The 16,866-nt window shown below is 30.2% G+C and overlaps 1 protein-coding gene across 1 annotated transcript; it reads right to left on the bottom strand.

The window, feature by feature from the left end:
* Positions 1-4,487: 4,487 nt before the first annotated feature.
* On the bottom strand, positions 4,488-9,236 carry LOC110667949 (terpene synthase 10-like). Its single transcript, XM_058150390.1, has 7 exons — positions 8,982-9,236; positions 8,612-8,879; positions 7,010-7,385; positions 6,677-6,895; positions 5,638-5,776; positions 4,965-5,213; positions 4,488-4,856 (listed from the first exon to the last, which is right to left on the bottom strand). The coding sequence occupies exons 1-7, from the start codon at positions 9,087-9,089 to the stop codon at positions 4,539-4,541; spliced, it is 1,677 nt and encodes a 558-aa protein (XP_058006373.1). The 5' UTR covers positions 9,090-9,236; the 3' UTR covers positions 4,488-4,538.
* Between the last annotated feature and the right edge of the window lie 7,630 nt (positions 9,237-16,866).

Genomic DNA, 16,866 nt, shown 5'->3' with positions numbered 1-16,866 from the left:
TTTTCTTCATCTCAGCAGAAGGCAATACCCAATGTTTGGCAGTAGTTACAAACTGAGGAATAGAGGTAGTGCCTAAGGATTTCCCTGGATGCTTCACAGCTGATTTTGGAATATCAATTCGAGTATCAAGTATGGCAGGGATACGTGGTTAGGTAGATTGTGGCTGGGTTGGAGGCTCGGGCTCCGTTCTCTTTTTACCGCTTGTGGATTTGTGGAGTTTAATGCTTTTTGCTTTCTTTTGTTGGTGAGGAGCAGGTGGCGGAGTAGAAGAAATAGTACTAGAAGGGGTTGCAGTAGCATAACCAACTTGTTTCAACTTGGGTTAGGATTGTGCTGAAGTGGGTGATGCATGGGGAGGGGAGTCTTCGAAGGATAATGGGGAATCTACCATGGTGGAGAATAGGAATAAAGAGTAGAAAAATAAAAGAAATTAAAAATAGAGAAGAAGAATCTGAAGAATGAGAAGAAGAAATAGTGGCAGAATGGTTGTCATTGTAGCGTGAGTTGTGGTGTGAGGTGAGGGAAAGGGGCAGCGTGGGTTGTGTCAAGGGTTATGGCGAGAGGAAGAAGAGGGTAGTTGGGATCATGGGTATTGGATGTGGGTTTGGAGTTAGGGATTAAAATTGGGAAAATGGATATGGGTTATGGGCTTTGGGCTTGATTAATTAGGTGTAGGTTTTTGGGCTAAAAGAAATGGTTATGGGTTTCAGATTTAATAATATAAAATGGGTTGGGTTTTAATTTTTTTTTTTTTAAGAATAGGTAGGGCCTTGGAGTTATAAATTAAAAGGGCTTAAAAAATAAGGTGGGCTTGAAAATCTTGGACTCGGGCCCATAGTGGTGAATTGGGTTGTTAACCTGCAAAACCAAATAAATAACACAAGTTAGGACATAGGCATGCAAGTTGTGTTGGAAGCTGTGCAACTTTCTATCCAAAATTGTGCTCAGTAAAGACAAGCACCAACACAATCCTAAATTAATTATGTTGAAAGTTGTGCAACTTTCTGTCCAAAATGGTGCCCAGTAAACACAAGCCCCGACACAATCCTAAATTGATTGTGCTGAAAGTTATGCAACTTCTATCCAAAATGGACTTATTGGCATAGTGCTTAAGAAAAAATAAGTAAGATAAAGTTCAAGTAATCAGACCTTCATGGCACAATTTCTAATCACTTTAACCTACTGTATTCACTAAATACACATAAAAAATTCACAAATCCACATTTAATTGATTTTCATTTTAAACGAAAAGGATGTGGTTTAGGAAAACTTCCTATCAACAAGATGACAAAGAGACCTGCAAAACCAACTAGCCATTACTTAGCTATAGAAAATGAGAGAAATTCAAAGAAACAAATTGAAAAATAAAATTTCAGACAGAAGATTAAAATGTTAAAATACTCATTTGCTTGTAATGAAGTTTATCCCATCTGCACCAAAATTAAAACAATGTCAAAAATTGAATAAGGGGTATAAGAATTAAAACAAAATATAAAAGAAATAAAGATTCAAAGAAAATTTTGGGTGACTCCCAAAATTGATAATTTTAAGTCTTTAGCTTGACCTTACTCAACAGGAACTCATGGAGAATGAGAAAGATAGCAAGTTGCTATCTTCTCAATAGGTTCACCAATTGTATATTGTCTTAACCTTTGCCCATTCACTTTGAAATTAATAGATTTTTCACAAAAAAATTCCACAGCACCATGAGGAAAATTTTTCACAAATTTAAAGAGATCTGACCACCTTGACTGTAGTCCCAGAATTATAAAATTTTTGTGTATAAACATGCATACCTAGCAGGGGTCCTAGATTCTTTTTTCCCTCGATGGGTAGCTTGTCTTTTGATGTTTATACTTGCAGTGGTAGCAATAGTAGGAAAAATGTTGAAGAGTCAGTTTGATAAAAAGCTTAGCTTGACTCGGCTCGTTTAGAGCTCGTTTCCTAAATGAGTCAAGCTTGAACTTATGAATGTTCAGCTCAAGTTCAGCATGAGTTAAGTTCAAACTCGGCTAAAGTTCAAAAAAAATTTCATGAACCAAACTTGAACTCTTTAAAACTCGGCTTGGCTCGGCTCGGCTCGATTCTTTTACACCCCTATAAGTTTGGATTGATGGATTAAATAAGATGGATGGTCAAATTATGTGAATCTGTTATCCAACTTATCCAAAGCCGATTGTTATCGTATAATTTCCATTCTAATGGAAAATGAAAAACAGGGAAAAGGAGAAAACTCAGGGGGGAGAGAGAGAGAGAGAGAGAGAGAGAGAGAGAGAGAGTTGGGGGGAGAGATAATGGAGAAAGGGTATTTTAGCCATTATAGAATTTCTCTCCTTGAACCACTTGACTAATGATTTTTTTGAATGGAAGGACGATTAATTTTTAATAAAAGTAAAAATCAGGGACTAAATCATTTGATTTTCAAAATATAGAGATGAAGTAAAACCTGAGGATCAAATCGTTCGCTTTTCAAAATATAGAGATGAAATAGTGATTAGTGGTAAAATTCAGAGATAAAATTATAAATTTCTCAACTAAAAATAACACCAACTCTTAGATGCTAGAGATATACAATCATTGACAATAAGACCAATTCGATCAATTGCCTAGGTTGGGTATATTGGGGAAAACCTATTGGCTTGGGTTAATTTGGCACCCTCCGTGGGATGTTTAGGTTTGAAGATATTATGTTGTGAGCGAGTGACAATGCGAAGTGACAAAGGGGCAGGGATACTTACCTCGAGCGAAGGAGAAGAGGGGGTAGATGCATCCAAGGCCGGAGAAAGCTCAAGAGATGGAGGAGTCAGTAATCGGAGAGACTAGAGGATGGAGATGGTGAGATGCATGGGGGCAGAAGATTGGGGAGTAGGAGGAAGAATAGTGGCATCCAAAGAAATGGGTGAACTCCATTGTAGGACGGCATCATGGCTGTCAATTTGAGCAACATTAGGATTAATATAAAAATCATATGCAATAGTAAGGCGAGGGAGGTGAGCGTGTGTAGTGGTAAAAGGGAATGTATCTTCAGCAAAGACAACATGGCAAGAAAGATAAAGTTTGGAGCTTGTAGGATCATAACACTTATAACAGTGATGAGTGGTAGAGTACGCAAGAAACACACATGGAGTAGATTTGGGAGATAATTTATGTGGAGAATAAGGTCTCAACCAAGGATAGCATAGGCAGCCAAAGATGCGCAAGGAATTATAGTTGGGCTTGGTGTGAAAGAGAGCTTCGAAAGGTGAGGTGTGGGAAAAGGGTGGGTGTGGGCAACCGATTTATCAAATACACTGCTGTTTGACAAGCATAAGTCCAAAATTTGGGCATCTGCATCAATATGCTTTGTCCCCCTCTCCCATTGGATCAACAATCACACCTCAGGCTCTTCTGTCTCTAATGATCAATGATGCTTCCCCCTTTTGGAGCTCGCCATTCCAAATCAGAGTGTGTGCAACCATCTTCTCCTATCTACATTGAGCCACTTCATGTCTCTTTTCTTGAGCACCTTTTACTGCAGGATCTTAACAATCGATCGATGGAAGACTTTAGCTCGCGTCTTTGCCCTCCTTTGAATCCCACGTTATTTGGTCTAGAAAAAAAAAAAGGCTTGCATCACTGCCAGCTTAAGCTAGAAGTGGGCCTTATGTTGGAAATTTATCCAGAACCTCAATCAACAGTCCATTCTCTCATTTGGCCCAAAATCATCTAGCTATTGTCCCCTTCTCTTCCTCTGAGCAAGCCTATTATCCTCAGCAACAAGTTGAAGCTGTCTCGTCTTCTTAAGCAAAGACGTAAAAGCAAATTTTTTTTGGATTTGTTTGATTTTTCACCAAAGCTCTCTTGAGGAGGGAAGAAAAAGGGTTAAAAAGTGTTAAGACCATCCAATAGAGACATTAAATGGATGAATAAGTTCCGCAAAAAATGGCTTCGCTTGCAAGACTCATCGGACATTTACCTTGACCCAAGGCAGGAAGCATGGCAAAAAGTCGTTGTGAGGTGGTAGCACAATACTTCTTAAAGTAGATTAAGGATGACATGAATCTATTTCAAGGCATTAATCAGTAGAGGCTCTTTCAGGATTGAGTTTTATAGCTTTTGTTTTTTTATGATTCTCGGTTGCTCATGGCAATTCCTCTCTTTCTCAGACCAGTCCCTTCGTTTCCTTCTCTTTTTCAGCCTGGCAGAGTTTGCTTTCTTAGTATCTCAGGATGTGTTCTTCCTTTCGCTTTCGCTTGTTGCTCCCAGTCTGCATCTTTGTTGCTATTTGTTCTGGAATCTCTGGCTTTTAAAAAATATCTTTTTGCTTATAAAAAAAAATAGGTAATATTTTAATTCAGTAGTCTAGATAATAGTAGAATTAGTGTGTATTTTTGGCACTTAATATCCAATTTCTTTAGCTTCGACGCTCTCTATTCATCACTATATATCAAGTATCAATAATATCACCAAATTAAAACTATCATAGGGTACAAATTTTTTTCTATTAGTACTCAAATCCATAGTTTCTTTTTTTATTCAGATTTGCATCACTTAAATGATTACAGATAGGCAGAAGAAAGCTGCATACATGGAATTGGTTGAACAAGTAATGATAGAACTCGGTCCTTAGTCTCACGAGTCTGAATCGCATGCCCATCTCCATATTGGTACATGCATTGTGCCATTCTAGCTAGGTTAATTGCTACGCCAATAAAAGTTTCTGAGAATGGAGAATCTGCAACCCTTTCTTTATTCATTTCATTCCATGTTTCGCTAATTAGAAATCGAATGTGATCACGAGCTTTTTCTTCTGAAGCTCCTGTTTCATGCATGTAACATTGAATTGATTTCGGAACATCACCTCTCTTTAATTCATCCTGATGAATAATCAACAAGATAAGATGATTAATAAAACTAATCAATAAAGAAGTGAATGAGACATTTCAAAAGAAAAGGAGAACGAAGTGGAATTAAGGAGTGCATACTGATGATGTTCCAAGATCATCTGCAAGTCTAAGAATCATGGATGAACATCGAATTATATTAGAATACTCTTCCAAGCATTTCAAGGCATCATTTGTGATTGGAGATTTTACAAGAAAAAAAGCATGTACTAGGATCACAGGAGCTGATATAGAGATCCATGCGTTGTCAATATATTCTTGTAAACTTGGTGTATATCCACTGTGGTACCACTTGGCCTCCAATAAGTATGATTTGCAAATGTCTGCCCACTGAAAATATAAAAAATGGGATAAGAATGCAATTAAATGGGCTGCTATTAATACAATTTCTTTTTTTACTTTCGAAATTTTCATGTGGGAGAAGAATGTCGGAGGAAATAAACCAATTAAATTTAAACTTATCCAATTCAAAATAATATATGTAATTTTTTTTTTAATCTGAACCCAACTAAATAGTAAAATTGAAGGTTAATTAAATAATTTGATTTGAAATCGATTTGATTAATTCAAATTTTAATTTAAAAATTAAATGAATAATTTTTTTAAAAAATAATATTTCATTCGAAACGACTCGTAACCTATATAGATCTAATTATATTCTGACTCGAAATCCCTTTTATACATTAATTTGATGAATAAACTAAATTAATCCACAACTCAAAATGATTTAGTCAGAAGCATCATCAATACTTACGGCTTTCTTCAAGTAGGGGATGATGTGAACTCCTTGCTCCCTAAGGACATCAAAAGCTATTTCATTTATTGAGTTATGGAGACAAAGGAAACATAATTTCATATAGTCTGGAAGCTGCTCTGTTGCATTAACATCCCATCTGAAATCACACCATAAAAATTATGCTTGTTAATTATTGGTTAGTATATACAGGGATATATTCATTTTTCAATTTAAAAACCATTAAATTGAACCAAAGCAATATAGTTTGATTTGGTTTATGATTTAAAATATATAGTTGATTTTGATTTGAATATTTATAAAGTTACTGTAGATAATTGTTTCATTATTAAAATAAATAGAGTCAAGTCATACAATAAATCATTTTGTATATATTTAATTAAATTATGTATTTATCCTGCTTACTTTTAATTTTATTATTATAAAATATAAATAAAATTCTAAATGATTTCGATAAATATATATTTCCAACTATATATGGACCCCATACATTAAATTGTGTACTAAGAAATCATATGATTATGATATTCAGACTCTCTCTCTCTCTCTCTCTCTCTCTCTCTCTCTCTCTCTCTCTCTCTCTCTCTCTCTCTCTCTCTATATATATATATATATATATATAAATTTCATCAACCATTCAAATTTATCAATCACTACGGGCTTTTGTCAAGTTACTTTCATAAAAAAATTTGATGTGAATTTCACTTATTCCCTATTTTCTTCAAGGTTAAATAACTTCAATTTAAAATTTATCTGATTTTGATTTTATTTAATAAATTTCTTACTTATAAAAAAAAATAACCTCATGAATGTATATGAATATTTATGTGCATTTTCGACATTTTATTTTAGTTTATTACTTTCAAAATTTTTATTTCTTTCATTTTTAATCTGCTTTACTCTTAAATTTTTGTTTTTGTAATTAATAGATATAATTTATTGGCTTCATCAATGAATAATGTAATAAATAACCAAAATTAATTTATTTATAAAAGTACGGGAAAAAATTTATTTATAAACTAATATATATTCCACCAACCTTTGAACAGCATTAGTGAACAGCTCAAGCTCATCCAAGGTACCATACACATCATATATATCATCGATTGTTGTTATTAGTGCATGGACCTTTGTGCTCATTCTCCTACAATTGCTGAATTGTGGCTCGAATATCTCCCCAATTGTCCATAAGTAGTTCTCCATAATCCTATCTCTGGCAAAGTCCAATTTTTCTGCGAAACCTGTATTTCTCCACCACCTAATTTAAAGTAAGAAAAGCCAATATCATGAGCATCCTCATAACTACAAGAAAATAGAAGTACGATAATTAATAAAAACTTAGTCTACCACTTCATCTCCAGACTATACATACCTTGACATGTCTTTTAGATCGTCCTGGTGTGTTGCTTGTACACTGTTGAAATCCAATTTAGCAAGTTCTAGCAGAAGAGGATTCATGTCTTGTTTTCTCTCATATACATCTATAAACCATCTGGTCTCCAACCGTAGCATCCTCCAGTGAAATGGGAGCTCCAGTGCATGACTTATTAACATGGATAGGTTTTGGTCTTTACTTTGTTCAACATACTTCTTTAGAGAAGTGGTTGTAAAATCTCTTGCATATTGTAAGATACTTTCACCTTCCTCTGAAAGGAATGATGCCTCATACAAAGATAGCATTGCCTCCCGATCCTCACATAGGTACATTTTGAAGTTTCCCTCTTCATCTCGGAAACTATTGAAGATCTCTGCAATTCACCCTCTCGAGTTAAAATATTTCTACACCATTGTTTTAGTATTTTTAGAACTTAGGGACTAGATTATTTTATATAAGAATAATTTTTATAGAAAGTCTTGATGAATATATCAACATTATCGTACAGTATGTCTGCTGGCATGCGTAGTCTAGAGCCCTTTTCCTTGCTTTTCATTTCATTCAACAAAGTTTGTTTTGCTTATATATATATATATATATATATTATATTTAGATTTTTTTTATAAGTAAATATTTTATTAAATAAAAAAAAAATTGGTATAAGACCCTCAGGGGGTGTTTGGTTTACCTGTTAGGTGCAGCTGATAACTGATGGACACCAAAACAGGTAAATTATAGTGTTTGGCAAGCTTAAAAAAATAGAGCTGATAGCTGATGGGCAACTGATATGATACCCATCAGCTGCAGTTTGTATCAGCTCTATTTTTAGAGTGGTTTCTCATCAGATGATAGCTGATTTGATTTTATTTTTTATTTTGACCATATTATCCTTTTTTATTTAACTTGAAAATTAATATTATTAATGTTTTCATTTTTTATTTGTAATTTTAATATTTTAATTAATCGTATTTTAACTTTGTTAAAATATTTTTTATTAATAACATAAAATATAAAATATTTATTTATACCTAAAAATTTAAAATTAATTATAAATTTTTCTATTAACAATAATAATTATTTTATTATTTATCTATATTTTTAAAATTATTTAATTATCTTAAAAAATAATTATTTTCTTATTTCAATAATAAAATAAATGATATAATATAATATATTAATAATTATATATTTAATTTAATAATAAAATAAATAATATAATGTAATAAATTTATAATTTTATATTTATTTAAAAATTAAATAAATTATATGATATATACCCTTATTAGTCATTTCACATATCAACAGCAACAGCTAAATATAATTTTACCAAACACTTAACATAAAACAGCTATCATCAGCTATCAGTTATCAGCTATAAGCTAACAGTAACAGCTATCAGCTAACAGCTATCAGTTGTATCCAACAGTTAAACCAAACAGGCTCTCAATCTATATCCGACCAATAGGTCCCCTGCAAAATTAAATCTAAAAGGAAATCATGATAAGTTAAAAAAAAACCCTAACAAAAGAATAGATTTAGATTTATTATTGAATACAATTAATTAAAATAAAATTAGGAGACCAGTGAGAAGTTATTTACCTTGGGGTATTTTATATCCATGTTGTCTCAGGAGTCTAAATTCAAGAGCTGTAGCATATAAATCCTCCCTCATCCGTGTATTATCATAGCTATTATGGGTGTAAATGCTCATCAAGATTCTCTTTATTTCATCTTCAAAGTGATAAGCTAATCCAAGTCTTTGCAGGGTATCAATTAGCTGGAGCTGATCCAAAGGATTCACAGCTTGCTTAAGCATCACCCTCACCTCTTCCTTCAGCTTATTGATCCGTTTTGTGTACACATGTCCCTGCATAGCACAGTAATCATGAGCATGGAGAAGAAAAGAAGAAGAAGAAGAAGAAGAAGCAGGAGAAGGAGTAGAATAAAATAACTATAGATATATATATACCCCATATTCACTCTTCAGCGACTGCACAAAATCATATTCCCAAATGGGAGGCTGGTAATTTGCAGATCGTCTTACAGTAGTTTTCTTGGCAAGTTTTGGACAAAGCATGCATCCAAGAGGGCTGGAAATTTTCCCCTTTTTTGATAATATGAATGGGTTGTGATTTCTTAGTGGCTGTTTAGGGAAAGAGCAACTAGAAAATGGAGCAAGCAATTGAAGGGCGATTGAGAACTTTTTGTTGTGTTCTTGATAATGTGCTTAATTTCCAAAAGCTTCATGTCCTTATATATGTGCAAACTCGAAAGATCTAAGGTGTTACCCTTATCACAATATATGTGGAGGAGGGGAAGTTGAGTTTATATGAGGAGGGGAATTTTTTTCTTTTTTCCTCAACAGGTGTGGATTTCATACCAGCCAAGATAATTTATCTTTAGAAAAATACTATTTAATTTTTATATTTTAATAAAATTAATTATTTAGTCATCTATTTGAATAATACAGTTATTTAATTTTTATAATTTTAAATTTATTAATTATTCAGTTTCTGTTTATATTTTTTTTAATTAATTTAACTAATAAAAAAATTGATAAGAAGAATTAAATAAATCTTTAATGAAAAATAAAAAGGTTAAATAATATATTTTTTAAAATAGATAAATTAAATAATTAATTTTATTAAAATATATAAATTAAATAATATATATATATATATATATATATATATATATATATATATATATATATTTTAATTTCAAGAGGTGTAATAGCTGATACGAGTGTTGGCATGAAAACCGACGCTAACGCTATGATTATCAGTTTTGTCTTTAAAACACCACACTGGCTAAATTTGCCTTGATCTGAAAATTATTTCATAGGTTGTAGCTGCAAGGGAAAATGAATGGAAGTAAATTTAGGGTCTGTTTGTTTGTTATTGCTCTTAAAATTATTATTGAAAAAAATATTTTTTTAAATATATTAATTAGAGAGTATTAAAAAATAATTAAAAATTAAATTTAATCAATTTTAGTGATAAAAATATTAAAATAATAAAATAATTTTTTCTAAATTATTTTTTTTAACAGCATCTAAAATAATATTTTTATTCAGAAAAGCAATTTCAAAATCTGAAACTCAATGCCAAACAAGACTTTAGAAATTGACGTCTGGCCTAATGGTAGTGAGGTAAAAAAAAAAAGTAACTTGCCTGCTAGTCTTCTATAAGTAGAAAAATCAAATAAAGGAGATTAGTATATTAATTAATATTTAATTCATTGACTTCTTTTAAAATAAATAATTTATAGAAAAATATTAAATTTTCATATAATCACATTTAATTTTTATATATTTTAATTTTTTTTAATTTAAAAATAATTAAATTATTTCATTCTAAATATTATAATAGACAAAAAGAAATCATTTGGATTAAATTTTTAGAAGATGTTAGTTTTCAAAGGGAGAGATTGTATTTTCATATTGAATTAAAAGAATAACATATCAAATTAAATATATAAAAATCAAACTCATTGAAAGCATTGAACTAATGAAATCCATGTGGATATATATATTTATCGCAATAAAAAAAATGAAGTGAAAGCTGTTATGCAGAGACAGCCGCGATTACAATGGATACGAATTAATCTTATTCTCAACCAAAGGGATAGGAGTTGATCCTGGTAAGTGATCCGTCACGTCCTTTTTTTTTATTTAATAAATGTTTAATAGTCAATAGTAATTAATAGATTATATAAATAAATCTCTCTATTTATTACCATTTAAAAATAGAAAAAAAAACTAAGGTAAACCACATTATTTTTAAGAAATAATAATACTAATTATGTAAAAATTTATAAGACTATAAATAGCGCAAGATAACACAGGACTTCTAGTAAATCAAAAAATTCAAAGAAAGAATAGCGTAATTAGTCTCTAATTTTTAGTGATAACAATAATTAATTTATAAATGGCCTACTTGCAAAAAAATAATAAATTATGTTTTACCTACCAACAAATCTGAAATGAAAAATTAATAATAATTACTGAAGGGACTATGATTTTGATATCTTTTTTTTTTTCCTTAAAGGTTTTTTTTTTAAATCCTCTCAACAAATTCAATTTGAGAAATTAATATATAATAAAATTTATCTGATAAATAATATGTTCGCTCTTCTCTTTCTTTATAAGTTTTGTTTAGTTGGAATAATTTAGCTAGAGAATTATAAGTTCTCTTAAAGTATAAAAATCTATCTTATTTGATTGATATTTTACCTCAATTTCTTAGAAAGAGAAGGAATTGCTTTTCTCACTTGTCAAGAAGTAACTTACTTATCCTCATAATGATAAATTACTTTATAAAAAATTAACTTTTCAGAAAGTAGAGATTTTAAACCAAATATCATCCTAGTTCCAACCTTACCAAGCCCATCTCTCTCTTGACACACACATACTTGTTTGTTTTTCACCTACTTTGGGGATAGCAAACCAAAAACACACTCCTATTACTCTGTTTTTCACCTACTCCTGGGACAGCAACCTAAAAACACACACACACTTTTTAGTTTTTCATCTACTCTTGGCACAACAATCCAATTGACTCTTTATGTTAAATAGGAAATTACTTCTTTCAGTTCTCAAGAAGTAACTTACTTATCCTCGTGATAATAAATTACTTTATAAAAAGTTAACTTTTCAGAATGTAGAGAATTTAAATCAAACATCACCATATTTCCAACCTTGCCATCATCCTATTTCCAACCCTGCACAACGAATCCCTCTCTTCACACGCGCACACACACACACACACTCATCTGTTTTTCATCTACTCTTGGGACAACAACCCAAAAACACACAGACACTCCTCTGTTTTTCACCTACTCCTGAGACAGCAATCCAAAACACACTCACACACACACACTCCTCGGCTTTTTACCTACTCTTGGTATAGTAACCTAATTGACTCTTTACATGAAACAGCAACATCTTGGTCTCTTAACTTGTGGTTGTTATTATTATTATTATTATTATTATTATTATTATTATTATTATCTAAAAATATTTAAAAATAATATCTATAGTCTTTTCCATAATATCTATATCTATCTAAAATTATTAATTTATTAAATGTGTAAATTTGATTTACTCTTAAATTCTAATGTAATTACAATACATTTAATTTATTTTTAATAATTAAAAATATTTTAAAATAATATGCATTTACACTATTTTTATATACTAAACCTATTTATCATAAAAATAACATTACGCTTTTTTTTTTATAGGTTAATTAATTTAATTTTTTAATTAATATTGCTAAATTAAGCTTAAAAGAAAGTTTGATGAGGAAATCTTTATTTTTTTCATAAATGATAGGGATGAAAAAACTCTGCACAAGAAGACTAAAGACTTTACAATTAAATATTTATTATTAAATTATATTTTATTCAATGCATTATAATAAATAAATAAATAGTAAATATTATGTTATTAATATTAATTAATCTTAAACTAAATTATATATAGTAAATAATTAAAATTTTATTTTAATTGAATTAATTAAATAATTTTAATAATTAATGATACATAATAATTTTATTTATAAGATATAAATTTAATAATTTATATTATTAGAAAATAAAATTTTTATTTATGTTTTTAATATAAATATTTTTTTACGGCTCTTTAAAGCTTACAATATATTAAAATATAATCTACCTGAGTCTTTCAAAGAACAATAAAAGTAGATTCTCTCTTTCTCTGTCATTGAAAAATAATTAAACATCTTTTAAATGAAGAAATAGAAGTGGAGTAATTATATTATATTATTATTATTTTATCCTAAAAGAGCTGCCTTTTCCTGTTTTTAAGATCAAGAAATGGACTTACTCACCCCTCCCATCTTTTCAATTCTATTACACTCATTCCTATAGGTATTTTAAGGTAATATTATATTTATTTTATTTTTATAATTAAATATTTTTTATATTTTTAATTTTATTTTAATTAAATTATTAATTTTAATTATTTTATATTCAATTTTTAAATTTTTAATTTTTTAATAAATTTTTGTAGTAAATTGAATGTCAATAATGCATTAAAAAATAATTTGAGGAGGTTTGAAAAATTAAAAAATAGAAAAAAAAATGAAGAAATCAAGTTTTGAAATTCAAACCTGTCGAAATTTGCATGAAAAGTTTCTTAAAATCCTGCTTAGGGTATGTCGTGGTATTTAAGATGTAGCTCGAGTTAAGCTGCCGAAAAATTCATTTTAACACAAAACTTGCCGAAATTTACTGAAGAACCTATTTATCCTATAATGCTAGGCAGTGCAGCGCCTGGAAACTTACTTAAGATGTTTCTTAGGGTTAAGCAACTCTGTAGCAGACACTCAGAAACTTGAAAAATTATGCTGACCTAGAAATTTTTACATCTCATCTCCTATTCATTCATTTGTCCTTATTCATTTTTAGACCTACTTTAGGGCAACTTTTAAGAACATATAAAAGCATATTTTTCTAGTTTCTGCCCTAAGAATGAGAAGAAGTAAATAGAAAAAAGGAATAATGAAAGAAAAGAAAAAAAAAAGAATAAAAAGGAGAAAAGAGTATGCCACTTCTGCTGGTGAGGTGATGCCAAGTGATGTTCAACTACAGTTTTTCAGAGTTTTGGGCTCTTCTTTACTTAGGTTTTTCTATTCTTAGTCTATTTGAATGTTTTCTTTGTTAGTTTTATCATTTCCTCTTGTAAATTTTACCTTGATAGAATAGTTTTTCTAATATTTCAAACTTTGGTTGTAACATTTTGAATTTATTTATGGATTTGGATTGGGTTTTATCTAGATTTACATAATCTGAGTTTTGATTCTTTTCCTTATATGCTTTATCACTTACCTAATATTGGATCCCATTGGGTCTCGTTTTTAATATTTGATTGAATGACCGAAAGATGAAAATTATTGATAGATAATCAAGAATTTGAACTTAAAAACATCTAAATTTAGAAATAAACTAGGAATTTAAGATGATTCATGATTGATTACAAAATTTAATGGGTTTTAAATGAATCAAATAGCGAACGAAAATAAGTTTGATTTTCTTAAAATACTTTTGATTTACTTGAAAAAGATATCAAAGGATTTTGATAACAACCACCTTCAAACTCTATTTTCTCTTAAAATTGAATAAACCAAGACAAATCTCAATAGATTTAATTCATAAAATTTAACTCTGAAATCATTTTTATTATCAATTAGTCTTTGTTCTTGCTTACTCATTATTAATTTAATTAATTTTTGCTTAGATTAAGATTTTATTTACATTACCCATTGCCTATTTTCTTTATTTTCCCTTTAAATTGTCACATTTAGTTAATTTAGTTCTCACATAAATTGTCATTAGTCTAAATAATTGAAACAACCATAATCTAGTACTTCAACACAATTCCTCATGGAAATTATATTTTACTTATCATTTTATTATTCGATACAATCCATATACTTACAGATACCCAACATCAAATTCCAAACTTCTCACTCTTTCCCTTCTTTACAATTCCGGTCCACCACCCTACCGCTGGTTGTGTTTGGTAAAAAATTAAAAAACTAATGATTAAATATTATTATTATAAATTTCAATTTTTAAAGAGAATAAATATTGATCTAAGTTCCAAAAGGTTAACATTTAATCTGTCAAGAAGATATAAATAATAATGAGATGAAAAACTAATCTAATCTCTTTAAAGAATTCAAACAACATTAATAATAAGTTAAAAATTGTAAGGGAAACAATTACCCTTTGTTAACTTACTATCAAATTAAAAAAAAAAAAAAAAAAAAAAAACTCCCACCAAACACCCCTTAGGGTTTGTTTGGATGGGGTGAGGGAAGGGTAAGTAATGGAAAGGTAAAAAAGTGTAAGGAAAGGGAATGGTGAGGAGGGTTATAATAAAAAAAATCTCATGTTTGAGAATGGGTGAATTAATGAAAATATAAGAAGCGGTAATGTATATTATTTATGTTTAGAAAGAGGTAAAGGAATGGTAAATTTAAGGGGTGTATAAACAGAAATATTCCTAGCTCTCATCTCTCCCTCCTTATCCCTTCTTACACCCCAAATAATTTGGGGTGTAAAAAAAATTGAGATTTGAGGGGTAAGTAGTAAGGGAGGGTAAAGCTTACCCTTACTTACCCTTATTCTCTATTAACTCATCTCTTTCCAAACAGGAGTAAAATTGTTACTTACCCCTCCTTACCTTTATTTACTCCTCCCTCACCCTCATCCAAACAGACCCTTTGCTTCAACCCAATCACCTCTTCCCTTCTCTCTTATTCCAACCCACCAAACTCCTCTTTTAGTATATTGTTATTATTCAATTTTTTTCTTTTTAATTTTAATTACTTTAAACTATTTAATTATGATTATTACTTTCATTGAAATAATTTTGAAACACATTTATTTATAATAAAGTGTAATTTACTACTTTAACAATGGTGTTGTGATCATTATATCTTATTGTGATTCCTCATTTTTTAAATTTTTATTTTTAAAAATTTTTTAATTGATTATTAAAAATAAAGATTTCATTTTTAATTTTTACATGATATATCTTGAAATCTTTTGGCCATTATTTAAGGGGTTAAGAGGGCTTTGGAGAATAGAGTTTATAGTAGATTGGTGTGGTTGAAGGATGCTCTTAAGTAAGAGTTGGAAATGATTCTTTTCCGAAAGGAATTAATTTGGTGTCAGAAGTCGAGAAGCAAGTCAGTGTAGTGGGGAGATAGGAATGCCAAGTCTTCTCACTCGAAGACTCTTAAGAGAAGAAAAAGAAATCAGATTGAGCTATTGAAATCCGAGGATGGTGGTTAGGTAGAGGATCAGGAGGAGCTTAAAAAGGGTGGCTATGAATTTTTTTAAGATGGTTTATAAAGAGGAAGATAATAATCGTCCATCTTATGCATTTGCGAACATGTTTCCTCAGTAGGAGACTGGTTTTTCTCTACCCATGTGGAGCCAATGAAAAGGGATGAGGTTAAGGCTATTTGTTATGGCTATGAAACCTTGGAAGGCCCCTGGAGTTCAGATGAGGTCCTTCTGATTATTAATACTATTTCTCCTCCAGCGCTTGTTAATGATAATGATTTTATTTTTTGGGGGCACTTTAAGTGGGAATTTTTCAATTAAAAGTGAGTATGAAATGCTGAAAAGGGATTCCTAGAATGAGGCTAATAGAATCTAGAAGGTGATTTGGGGTTGAGGAGGTCTTCAAAGAATTTGTTCTTTTCTTTGGCTTGCTTTGAAGAGGGGCTTGCTCACCAACGCAGAAAGAACAAGAATGCACCTTTTGGTCTATGAGGGATGTCCTGTTTGTATGCTTCATGTTTAGTCTGTCGAGCATGTCCTTAGGGACTATGTTATTGCGAAGTAGGGGTGGAAGAAGCTAGATCCTATTGGCCGTAATGTGAAAAGTAAAGAGGGCAGTTTGTCTTTGGAGGACTCTTTTGGGCATCATTTACTCCAAAAAGGGCAATTAGATAATAGTATTGGTTGGGATTTGGTTTTTTATTTTTAGCTTTTTATTTTCTCCTATTACTTTTTTTTAGAAAAAGAGATTTTCCCTACATATATATTTTTTTAATATTGTTTACTCCTTCAAACACAAAAGTGCAAACGTATGCAGTATTTTTTTTTTTTGAGAAATTTTAGAATACAATCATTGTTTTGTTATAATTATTTATTATAGTGTGTCCAATATAAATTTCATCAAAATTAATGGTTAATATTTATTCGATATACATACAACAGCTACATGGGACTCACCATGCACCATACAACACTCCTAAACACACTTTTTATTTAGGTGTTTTTTTTTAATCTTTTTAGTTTAACAATAATTA

This window comes from Hevea brasiliensis, chromosome 7, assembly GCF_030052815.1.
Source record: "Hevea brasiliensis isolate MT/VB/25A 57/8 chromosome 7, ASM3005281v1, whole genome shotgun sequence".
Lineage (NCBI taxonomy): Eukaryota > Viridiplantae > Streptophyta > Magnoliopsida > Malpighiales > Euphorbiaceae > Hevea > Hevea brasiliensis.
Note: the sequence above shows the minus strand (reverse complement) of the source record. Positions and strands in the feature narration are given on the sequence as shown.